This window comes from Myxocyprinus asiaticus, chromosome 15 (assembly GCF_019703515.2).
Source record: "Myxocyprinus asiaticus isolate MX2 ecotype Aquarium Trade chromosome 15, UBuf_Myxa_2, whole genome shotgun sequence".
NCBI lineage: Eukaryota > Metazoa > Chordata > Actinopteri > Cypriniformes > Catostomidae > Myxocyprinus > Myxocyprinus asiaticus.
In genome coordinates, this window is record NC_059358.1 from 23,375,948 (window position 1) to 23,388,827 (window position 12,880).

The 12,880-nt window shown below is 40.1% G+C and overlaps 1 protein-coding gene across 6 annotated transcripts in view; it reads left to right on the plus strand.

Annotated features, from left to right (window-relative positions):
• arhgef1b (Rho guanine nucleotide exchange factor (GEF) 1b) overlaps positions 1-12,880 on the plus strand; it is an 89,188-nt gene that overhangs the window by 49,608 nt on the left and 26,700 nt on the right. For 2 of the 6 annotated variants that reach the window (XM_051718654.1, XM_051718658.1), the window contains 7 exons: positions 785-814; positions 1,886-2,003; positions 2,447-2,489; positions 2,763-2,795; positions 3,381-3,554; positions 7,236-7,371; positions 11,052-11,063. In XM_051718654.1, coding sequence (XP_051574614.1) covers positions 785-814; positions 1,886-2,003; positions 2,447-2,489; positions 2,763-2,795; positions 3,381-3,554; positions 7,236-7,371; positions 11,052-11,063 — 546 coding nt within the window. Of the gene's footprint in view, positions 1-357; positions 711-784; positions 815-1,885; positions 2,004-2,446; positions 2,490-2,762; positions 2,796-3,380; positions 3,555-7,235; positions 7,372-11,051; positions 11,064-12,880 lie in introns of those variants that run through there. The other 4 variants (XM_051718655.1, XM_051718659.1, XM_051718660.1 and 1 more) reach the window with 3 other exon arrangements.

Here is a 12,880-nt window from a genome sequence, read left to right on the forward strand (position 1 = left end):
GTCTCAATATGGGCATTCAGTCTTCATATGCACTCAGACAATCGTCCTCTGTTTTCCCAAACACTATCCTCTTCCTCTCCCTCATTCATTCTGCTCTCTCACTATAACTGCCATGACCTCACTAACAGACTCTCTCATTGGCTGCTGTGTTAATCTGTGAGGCGGGTCAAGGTTTTTGATTGGCCAGACACTGGGGATTCCTTATCGCACTCCTCCTTTTTGTATTTTTTATAGGAAAACGTAAGGATCCGATTTCCATGTTCTTGCATACATGTTGCATCAGACAAAAACACAGTTAAATAGCAAGTTCCGCTGCTGGGGTGCTATTCTTGCTTTCTGGACTTTGCCTCAATGCCTTAGGAGAGAGCCATCATAGTATTTGCAGTTTGAAAAGATAGTGTAGCTCAGAAATCGAATCTTGCAAGGAATTATTTCACTTATTAATTTTTTGCAGTTTTGCTAGATGTGTCATTCATAACTTATTTGACTTGATTGGAGTTCAATTTCTCTTTTTTTTCCTTTTTTTTTTTTTTTTCTTCATTTGCAAGTGACAGAATATGTTCATTTGTTTGAATTCTGAACACAACAATACAAAAGTTAGTGTCATTTTGGACCAGGAAAAGATTAAGCACTTCAGATTCCATCGTCCTAAAACAGAGTTAAAAACTGGACGAGAACGAGGGCGAAAAAATGTTACTTAACTTTAAACGGTTAGTCCTTTAAACCAGCATTTGGTTGCATCTTTCATATCCTCCTCTAAATATTTCTGTTTCCCTTTTTACAGCCCCTCAATTGTTGTTGACAAGGACAAAAGGTGAGTTGCTTTTTTTTTATCAAGTAATGTAGAAGTCATTTGCACCTCTTTTCATTGTAGTTTTTGTTGCATTATTTAGGGGTTGTAGTTTTGTCACAGCTGCAAACTTTTGACTGTTTGAGCCCATTTTTGGAAATTGAAATTTTTATGAAAGGTTTTGCATGAGAGTCTTCATAAAGATATCAGAGTTATTTAGGTATTTAATGACATTGACCAGTCAGTGTGGTTTTATAAATAAAAAGGAAATGAATGCATTTATTATAAAACAAAAAAGAAAGCTTATGTTAGAGTGCACAATGTATCCATTAGAAAGGCTGGTGGGAGGATACTTGCAGCTGTTTCAATTGTTCATTTTAATATGTACAGCTGTGCTACTTCATCCATGTATTCACACAGAGACAATGGATGGACATGCACATATGCACAGTCTCCTCCTCCAATTTTCAGTTTCTCCCCTTTTCAGCCCTCCTCCCTGCTCCATTTCGTTTGTTCTTCGTTTTCTCCTTTACAGGAGATTCTGCTGCTCTTTTATTGCACTTGGGGAACTAAGTGATTTGATTTTTAATGGGAATGACAAGGCTGTGAGGGATAGACGTACAGTCTCTTCAATGGGCTGCACTGCAGTTTAAAGTGTTTTTGGATCGTTCCGCGGACAAAACATTGATCAAATATCTGTCCAAGAACATTCAGTATACAAAGAACTCCAGCCAACATGATCTAGGAGCTTTATACAGCTTTATATCATTCATGCCATTGAAGAGATGGTAAGTCTATCCCTCACAGAGTCATTCCCATTAAAAATTAAAGATGGCACTAGCGTGAATAAGTTCTATCGTTCCAAAGCTGTATTCTTTGTTCCGTGGATGTTAGGCAGAATGTTAGCCTCAGTCACCATTTACTTTCATTGCATGGAAAAAAAATGTCTCCTTTTGTGTTTTACGGAAGAGAGTCAGGTTTGTTGGAACAAAATGAGGGTAAGTGAATTATGAAAGTGTTTTGATTTTTGGGTGAACTACTAATGTTTTCATCTTTTAATGCTCTCTATGACCATTTCTGTCCTATCCTCTTCAGTAACGGCATCTTTGGAGCATTGGCCTTGTATATGAAGCACCTTGGTGTCAAGACCAGAGCACTTGACAACAAGAAGTCTAAATCAGGATGGCGTCCATCTGTCCCTTCTGTGTTAAAGGTAAGTTAACATACTTTGTTATTTGTCAAAAGTGAAGGGTGTAATTCAAGTACTTTCTCCTATCGCAGCTTAATTTGCAGAGACAACTCTCAAGGAAGACATTTGTGGGTACATTTCCCTGAAAAGTGTAAACATTGTGGCTCTGTAGCACTATCAAACCATTGCTCTGTTTGTTTGAGTGTTAGCCCGACACAACAACATTGAATCTGTTTGCTCGACCATTGGCAGATGGGAGGAGTGTTTGGGGAAACCTGTGCAAAAACAATAATTATTTTTGCAGTAATTCTATTTGGTGCCTCTACAGGGACAGGGACTTAAAGTATGCACTTAACTTTTAATACAAAATCATTTCTGACCTGTCTATCTGCCTGTCATTGTAAGGACTGTATTTGTGTTATTCTTATATCTTTTCTAACAGTAGTGTTTCTGTTTGTTTTGAACAGCCATGGGGAGGTAAACCAGTCAAACCAGGCAAACCAGTTCCACGTATGTACACATCACATGTACACTGACCAAGCCTGCAGTATTATTTCACTGCACATATTGATTTACAATGGACCATTTACACTAATGAGATGTAACATGCAATGCCTCAGGCACCAGCTTAGATAATAGAAACCAATTTACACAAAAACCGCAGAGGCAGTTTAGTAGTTAGCTGTTTATTGCATGATAAGCATTCTGTATTTATTCATTGAAATGCTGTGGAAAAAGTTGTTAAAAGGAACATGTTTGTGTTGCTATGTTTTCCTCTTGCAGCTGATGGTAAGCAAACTAGGTTGGACATTGAAGGTATTATGGTCTGTTTTCTCTGTAGAACCTTTCCTCTTGGATGGTAGATTCCCTTTACTGATATGCATGCATGTTCGCATGTTCCATTTCAAGCACAGGGTTTTTTTTAAAAAATTTTTTATTTATTTTTTTATTACTTTTATTTAGTGTTGGTTTATCAATTTAAAAAATGTAGTGTAGTTTCTGGTTGGCATTTTTATGATGGAAAAAGCATTTTTAATGCTTGCTTGCAAATTGAATTTCAAATTTTACCTTGCATGCAATAGGACTTTTTATGGTCAGCTATGTTTGTGCTTGGGGTTTTTCTGTGTTTGATTCCCTTTACTTGCGATTTATGGGTTTATTGGATCAGACTCCTGTTTCCCGACGAATGACTAACACTGTTGGATAAAACTTCTGATTTTGCTCCCTTTTTTCTCTCATATAGTAGTGCATCTATCACATCCTCTTGTTATAACCACACAATGATCATCTGTCCATCTTTATAATCATCACACTAAGATGCACTTATGCCTTTGAAGCACTTGATTAGTGTGTTGATCCTTCCTCTCATCTCTCTCTCTTGCTCTACCTCACGCTTTCTAGTAAAGCCCTCTAAACCAAGTTTCCCACCTCAAGTTGCCGGGAACGATGGCATCTCCCCTGCAGGCCGAAAGTCTATTGGGGGAGGGTCAGGTAGCATCCATGGCTCAGAGAGCAGTGAAGGGTCGACCATCAGTGTCAGCATCACTACCAGCCCTGACTCTCAAAGTGGGATGGGTAAGCCTCATAAAAGTGTTCACTTACACATTTTAGATTAGGGGTCTATGATTGGGATGTCCTCTCATGAAAATGCTTATATTGTTCATTTTTGTAATATAATTACTAATTATTTAATTTAAAAATTGTGAGTTAATTAAAAATTAAATTACTAGGCTGAACTGAAAAATTTACAACAATTTCAGAATTTCTTAGTATTTGGCATGCACTAAAGCTGGCATGGACTCCACAACAAAACCTTCATGTTATTTCAGCATGATTTGAAAATATTCCAAAGAGCTTATGTGCTACAATTGAAGCAAGGAAATTTGACCTTTTGTACACAGAAAAATTTTGCTTATTTGATTTGTGACCTAGACAGTAGCAGTTTTAGCTTGTATGGCGCCCTGGGCGAAACCCGCTTAAACACGCCCCCAAAGTTGTTGACGGTGCCTCGTGCCGCCCTGGGCAACTGCCCATTTCACCCATGCCTAAATCCGCTATTGGACCTAGAAATAGTGCTGGATTAAAATCTTCATAATATTACATTTTAACATTTTCAAAATATTTTTTATTCCAGTTTTAAATTAGATTTTGAATGCCAGATTTTCAGAGTAAACACAAAATACAGTTTTCAAATATTTATATTTTTTTATTGAAGCAAAAATGTTATCCAACGCCTATATCACCCATGTAAAAAAACTACCTGCCCCCTTATACGTATACCTGTTTGTGCCACCTTTAGCAGCAACAACTGCAACCAAACGCTTCCGATAACGAGATCAGTCTTTCACAATGCTGTGGTGAAAGTTTGGCCCACTCCTCTTTGCAGAACTGCTTTAGTTCAGCCACATTGGAGGGCTTTCGAGCACGAACTGCACATTTAAGGTCCTGCCTTAGCACATCAATCGGGTTCAAGTCAGGACTTTGACTAGGCCACTGCAAAACTTTAATTTAGCTCCTTTGAGCCTTTCAGAGGTAGACTTACTCCTATGCTTTGGATCATTGTCTTGCTGCATAATCCAGTAAACTTGAGTAAACACAAAATACAGTTTTAAAATATATATACACTACCGGTCAAAAGTTTTGAAACAATTACTCATTCTTTATTATAATTTTTTTTTTTTTTTTTTTTTTTTTTTACATTTAGAATAATAGTAAAGTCATCAAAACTATGGAATAACATAAATGGAACTATGGGAATTATGTTGTGACTAAACAAAATCCAAAATAAATCAAAACTGTGTTATATTTTAGCATCTTCAAAGTAGTCACCCTTTGCCTAGAATTTACAGACATGTACTCTTGACATTTTCTCAACCAACTTCTTGAGGTGTCACCCTGGGATGCTTTTTAAACAGTATTGAAGGAGTTCCCATCTATGTTGGGCACTTATTGGCTGCTTTTCTGTATTATTTGGTCCAAGTCATCAATTTCAAAAAAGTTTTTTTTATTTTTATAAAATGTTAGTTTTATAATGAAATAAATTAATATGGTGGCACAATTATATTTTTGTCTACAAAACTCATTTCAAACATTTAAACATACACCTTCAGATCAAAAGATTTTTAAGATCATGAGAAACATTCAGTCGTGTTTCAAAACTTCTGACCAGTAGTGTATATTTATTTATTGAAGCAAAAAAGTTATCCAACGCCTGTATCACCCATGTGAAAAACTAACTGCCCCCCTTATACTTAATAGCTGGTTGTGCCAACTTTAGCAGTAACAACTGCAACCAAACACTTCCGATAACTTGGCCACTCCAAAACTTTTTTAATTTAGCTTCTTTTGAGCCATTCAGAAGTGGACTTACTCCTGTGCTTTGGATCATTGTCTTGCTGCATAATCCAGTTGCGCTTGAGCTTCAACTCGCAGACTGATGATTGGACTTTCTCCTTTAGGATTTTCTGGTAGAGAGCAGAATTTCATATTTCCCTCAATTATTGCAAGTCACCCTGGCCCTGAAGCAGCAAAGTATCCCCACACCATCACATTATCACCACCATGCTTGACCGTAGGTATGATGTTCTTTTTGTGGAATTCTGTGATTTACACCAGATGTTACGGGACCCCTGTCTTACAAACAGTTCCACTTTCAACTCAACAGTCCACAGAACATTCTCCCAAAAGCTTTGAGGATCATCAAGGTGTGTTTTTGCAAAATTCAGACGAGCCTTAATGTTCTTCTGGATTGGGGCCTGAGTAGCTCAGTTGTAAAAGATGCTGGCTGCCACCCCTGGAGTTCGCTAGTTCGAATCCCAGGGTGTGCTGAGTGACTCCAGCCAGGTCTCCTAAGCAACCAAATTGGCCCAGTTGCTAGGGAGGGTAGAGTCACATGGGGTAACCTCCTCGTCGTTGCTATAATGTGGTTCGTTCTCGGTGGGGTGCGTGGTGAGTTGAGTGTGGATGCCGTGGTGGATGGCGTGAAGCCTCCACATGCGCTATGTCTCCGTGGCAATGCGCTCAACAAGCTACGTGATAAGATGCGCGGGTTGGCGGTCTCAGACGCGGAGGCAGCTGGGATTCGTCCTCTGCCACCTGGATTGAGGCGAATCACTATGCGACCACGAGGACTTAAAGGTGCATTGGGAATTGGGCATTCCAAATTGGGTGAAAAAAAAAAAATGTTCTTCTGGGTTAGCATTGGTTTTCACCTCGACATTCTTCAATGGATGGCTTTTTTGGCCAGTGTCTTTCTGATAGTGGAGTCATGAACAGTGACCTTTATTGATGTGAGAGAGTCCTGCAGTTCCTTGGATGTTGTCCTTGGCTTTTTTGTGACTTCCTGGATGAGTCATCACTGTGCTCTTGGAGAAATTTTGGATGGTTGGCCACTTCTGGGAAGGTTCACTACTGTGCCAAGTTTTCTCCATTTGAAGATAATACAGTAGCTCTTGCTGTGGTTCTTTGGAGTCCCAGAGCCTTTGAAACAGCTTTGTAACCCTTCCCAGGCTGATGTATTTTAATCACCTTTTTCCTCATCATTTCTGGAATTTCTTTCGACCTTGGCATAGTGTGCTACTGGGTGAGACCTTTTAGCCAACTTAATACTGCTGAAAAAGTTCTATTTGGATGTTAATTTGATTGAAAATGGCTGGCAGTAATCAGGCCTGGGTGTATCTAATCCAGCTGAACCCAGTTATGAATGCAGTTTCATAGATTTGGGGATTTAGTAATGTAGGGGTCAAATACATTTCCACACATGCCCAGTTGGTATTGGATAACTTTTTTGCTTCAATAAATAACATTATCATTTAAAAACTGTATTTTGTGTTTACTCAGATTACCTTTGTTTTATGTTTGAATTTGTTTGAATTTTTGAAACAGTTTAGTATGAGATATACACAAAAACAGAAGAAATCAGGATTGGGGAAAATACTTTTTCACAGCACTGTATACACAAAAACAGAAGAAATCAGGATTTTTCACAACACTGTATGCCAGATTATGGTAGTCTTTTGCATCTTCTACATCCTAACACTCAGAATTGGCCTGCAAGCTGGGAAATTGCCCTGTGCAAATTGTGATCAGCACTACTTTTTTTGGGGTGTTTACAATGTTACTGCATAATTCGTTTAATGGATCTAGTGCCAAAACAACACTTGCAAATAAACAATGCCAAAGAGGACACTGTTCATTCTTAGTGTAGTTCCCCTTTCTGTTCAATATGCAGAGATTTTTGCCTTTTTCCTCCTGTAGGTGTCAGCAACAGTCGCTCAGACCCCAAACCAATGCCAGAGGTGGGAGATGTTTCTCCTGTTATCATTGGTGTGGGTCTCCCTATTTTTGAACCTCCATCTGACATCCCTCCAGAGGACAGTCAGGAGAGTGTCAGGTAAGATAGAAAGAATGCAGGAGAGGGTACAAAGAGAACACTTGGTGTTCAAATGTAAACAAGAGACAGCTGACCGACAATGTGAAAGAAATACAAAACTCACTGTTAAAGCTGCACTCAGTATTTTTTCTGTGCTGCATTGTTCGATACGTTTTCCTTCTTGGAATAAAGGCCCCGGTATACTCACAGCGAAGTTCCTCTTTGCTCGGAACCAAAAAGAAGTTTGAAACAGCTGAGCAACGGTATACTGTTTGCGAACATTCAGACAATGGCCGTGCCGCTGGGGGAGGAGTTTAGAGGAGCATTTTAAATGAGGGTTCACAAGACTACATGTAAAACCTTAACTAATGTGACATGAATGTGTTAGCAATGACTCAAGGCCTCATTCTTTGAGTACAATTCACATGAGATCAGTAATATAAGCTTTTTGTAGACTAATTAAACAAAAATCACAAGACATTTTCTTGGAAAATGTTTCTACACGAACGATTGTACAGATGTAAGTTTGCACCAGCTCGCTAATAACTCTGCATGTTGACTGATCTTAACTGACTGAACAATGTTACATGAAATTAGCTGTCAGCCTCAAAGTAAGTTTAGCTCCAGGTCACACCCACCAGTGATGTGGATCAATGGCAGTAAGGTGTTTAGCAGCCGGTAAAGTATTCATGAAAGTTTGTGCTGGCGAGCTGTTATAAACCACTGAAACAAACTCAAAACACCTTTGTTTTGGCCAGATTTTGTTTGAAATAATGTCACACCTGTTCGTTCTTCAGTTTTGGATGAAGTATAGCTTCATAAGGGCCTTTATACTGACGCCTAGCGGTGTGGATGCTAAATTACATCAAAGCAAATGATTTCAGGTACTGATGCCATGTAGAAATGCACTATTCACAGTCAGCAATTCATTAATTATGTGAGACAGATTGTCAGGAAACAGAGGGATATTCCAAGAAAAAGTGAGTAGTATTCAGCTGGTAGTGTGATATTTTTTTTTAATATGTCGGCACCCATGAGGCAACTCGCTCCATGTAAAGTAAAACGGCTTTTTTTAGGCTACTGATATGACTGCAGTCTTCATCTCATGTTTACATGATTTTTTAACCCTTTTATTGTGAGAAAAATTACTGAGTGCACCTTTAAATAACTATAAACACAAAACAAGTTTAGCGTACTCTTTTAATTTTGCAGGTGTTTTTAGGGTCTCATTTTTTACTATGTTGTAACTAAAGGAGGGGGTGGGGGTAAAACTCCCTTGCTGCTTTGGCTCGGGGGGAGTGTGATATGACCCTCCGAGTGCTGTGTGCCTCCTGTGCGCTGCTGCTCCTGCTGCTGCCCTCAATATACACTACCCGCCTTGTGGACAACAAAGACCAACTCCAAGACATTCCCTTACTGTGCATACGTGCCTACTTCCCTTTCCCTTCCTAAACCAGCACCTTCCCCCCCACCACTTTTCCTTCTTTTCTGTGCATTTTGCTGCCTCCTTTTTTTAATCATATGTCTGTTTGTTCCTTGTCCCACCTGGTGTTCTGCTATGTCAGTCATTTTGTTAGCTTTTAGTTTATGGTTTACCCGTCCCGCAGTTGTTCTTTTGTTTTCAGCTAGTGCTCTGTCCCGCAATGCCATGCCAAGGCCCAAAGCTATTAAAATAAGATCTGCACGTTGTCTGAATTTGTGCAAATAGCAGGACTTTCTGACTATTTGGAAGGTTATGTGTCTGTGCTTGAGGCTCTACCTCTGTTTGTTTCTGTGGTAAGGATAGGCATAACAAATTTTTTCAAAATCGACAAGGTTGTGAGTTGCTGGAAAGACTAGTCCACTAATCACAAGGAAGTCCAATATAATAAGACTGGTTTGAAGTTTGGGGTGGCCTGGGTAGCTCAGTGAGTATTGACGCTGACTACCACCCCTGGAGTCACGAGTTGGAATCGAGGGTGTGCTGAGTGACTCCAGCCAGGTCTCCTAAGCAACCAAATTGGCCAGGTTGTTAGGGAGGGTAGAGTCACATGGGGTAACCTCCTCTTGGTCGCGATTAGTGGTTCTCTCTCTCAATGGGGCGCATAGTAAGTTGTGCGTGGATCGCGGGGAGTAGCATGAGCCTCCACATGCGGAGTCTCCATGGTGTCATGCACAACAAGCCACGTGATAAGATGCGTGGATTGACGTCTCGGAAGCAAAGGCAACTGAGACTTGTCCTCCGCCACCCGAATTGATTTGAGTAACCGCACCACCACGAGAACCTACTAAGTACTGGGAATTGGGCATTCCAGATTTGGAGAAAAGACTGGTTTGAGGACAGACAGACAGACGGATGGATGGATGGATGGATGGATGGATGGATGGATGGATGGATCTTTGGTTATCATACCAGCTTTGGTATATGTAAAGCTCTTGGAGGAGTTACAGTTAATCATTTTGGCCTTGGTTTAGGGATTTTGGAAAAACCCTAAACCATGGCTGTACAATGACAGTATGTCATCCCAACACAAAAATACACTCACCGAGCACTTTATTAGGAACACTATGGTCCTAATAAAGTGCCCAATCTGGTCATCTGCTCTTGTAGCCCATCCGCCTCAAGGTTCGACATGTGCATTCTGAGATGCTTTTCTGCTCACTACAATTGTACAGAGGGTTTATCTAAGTTACCGGAGCTTTCTGTCAGCTTGAACACAAATCTGGCCGTTCTCCATTGACCTCTCTCATCAACAAGGCATTTCCATCTGCAGAACTGCCACTCACTGAATGTTTTTTGTTTTTGGCAACATTCTGAGTAAACTGTATAGACTGTTGTGCGTGAAAATCCCAGGACATCAGCAGTTACAGAAATACACAAACCAGCCCATCTGGCACCAACAATCATCCACGGTCGAATTTCCCCCATTCTCATGGTTGATGTGAACATTAACTGAAGCTCCTGACCCAGATCTGCATTATTTTATGCATTGCACTGCTGCCACACGATTGGCTGATCAGATAATTGCATGAATAAGTAGGTTTACAGGTGTTCCTAATAAAGTGATCCGTGAGTGTATATAAGAAAAAAATCTATGTAAACTAGTCGACCTCAGTAATCAGCTTTTCGTTTGTTGGATGACTATTCGACCATTGTCACCCATCCCTATTCTATAGAAAGTCATCATTTAGCAGATGCTTTTATCCAAGGTGACTTAAAGTACGCTTTAGGAAGACTACAGGGAAAATCGCCTGGTGCCACCTAGGATTAAGTGGTGTGCTCAGGGGCGCAATGGTGACAAGCTTATGGCTCGTTCCTTGTGGGCATTGAACCAGCAACCTTCTGGTCATCAGCCCTTAGCTTTTAGCCACTACACCACATAACACCACTCTGATCAGCTTACATGTGTCATGAAAATATAATATACAGTAGTTGCTTTTACACTTCATTGTTTAATGCTTTCAATGTATTATATAAATCCAGCATAACTGGACAAGGTGCGCTTTTTGATTTTGCTCGCAACTTTCCTTTATGCGGAAGCATTGTTTGCTGCTGTTGTCTCGCTTTGTTGTTGGCCTTGTGATTAGGGGATCTGGATATTTTAGGATAGTGTTGAGTTTAGCTAGTTTATAGTTGGGAGTTGATTTAGTTTTGGGTATATGTTCAAGTACAGTTTGTTTTCAGCTATGCAGTAACTTTGCGTTGTCCTATGTTTTTACAGAAAGAAGACAAGGTGGGTGTCACTGGAATATTCTGCCAGACTCAAGCTACTGCTGATCTACACATACTCTCTTACCAAACACACACTGAATTGCAGAAAATACATGACTATGTAGTTCATAGCATATTTGAGATAAAATTTGGTTATTTTTCACTTTTCTTGTCTCCCCGATGGATAAATTCTACATTGAGTGGCAAGAAATTGTTTATTATTATTATTTAATGGCTATAACACAAGCTGATAAAAATTCTGTACCTGTACTGCCGTGGAAAGCTAAAACACAGTAACTACACAGTTCTTCAGAATTAGAAATTGTGTCTCTTAGACCAGTGGTTCTCATACTGTGGTGCGTTAAATATTCCAAGTGATCCGTGAGTTCATTGACTGATTTAAAAAAACGGAGTGACTATTTGAACTAAGTGTATAAATGTCACTACCCACACAGTCCATTTATTTGCACCCCAGTAGTCCAATGGGTCCTGACAACTACAAAAAACAAATACATAAAAAATGTTGGAGAAGTGACGTGGAGAATAAAGGTATTAAATTGACATTTAGCGGTAGCAACTGAAGTTCTCGAATCCGCATTTTTTCGAGGTGCGTAGGGTGGCGGCTTTCTTTTTTTTTTATATATATATATATATATATATATATATATAAAATCAACATTTAAACCCCATAACCCCCCCTCCCCCTCCCCAACCCCGCCCCCCAAAAAACAACCCTGTGGTCAAACATAAGTAAATATATAGAAATAAAAATCAAACAGACACACATATATACAATTTGTATATGTATGTATATGTGTGTGTGTATATATATATACATACATATACAAACATACATACATACACATAATAATCATACTAACTATATTACACTACTCTCTCCACACCCCACCCGAGAGCCCTCCAAAAACTCCAAATACCTGCCCCATTTCCGTATAAACATATCCAAGCCACCCCGTCTTCTCGATGACACCTCCTCATAAGCTGCCACCCTCCCCACCTCCGTGCACCACTCCGGATATGGGGGCGCACCAGCTAATCTCCAACCCCTCAAAATAACCTGCCTGGAGATCATCACACAGGTCAGAACCCAGTTCTCTATATGGCCATCCCCCACATCGATGACCGCCTCATCGCCCAGAACACAAATTCTGGGGCAAAACGAAACCCGAGTGCCAACCACGTCGCACACAAAATTCTGAACCTTTGACCAGAATTTCTGGATTTGACACACCACCAAAAAACATGAGCCATGTCTCCATCCTCCGATTGGCATCTCTAGCAGGTGGGTGTGTCTTTAAGACCAAGCCTATACAGTCTAGAGGGGGTCCGATAAAATCTGTGCAAAATTTTGAATTGTATAAGACGCACCCTTGCATCTCTAGATGCAGACTTAATGTTTTTAAGAATCTTAGCCCACACTCCTTCCTCCAATGCCAAGTTGAAATCTTTCTTCCAAACTCTCTTGAGAAGGCTCCGTCCCCCAGACTCTGAATTAACAGGGAGTAGTACACTGATGGCTCATGACCTTTTCCAAAAGCCGCAATCACCTCTCCCAAAGCATCTGCCTCCTTAGGGGGGTGTGTGCTACTCCCAAAAATAGTACAAAGCAGGTGGCGCAGTTGTAAATACCTATAAAACTGAGGTCTGGGGATCCCAAAATGTTGGACCAAGTTTTCAAACGATCTCAACACTCCGCTTTCATATAGGTCACTGAGTGTAGCAACCCCCCTCACAATCCACTCTGTACACAATTTTGGGTTCTGCCATATGCTCGAGGCAACATTTAAATAAGTGTCCAATTTAAACAATCTGGACATT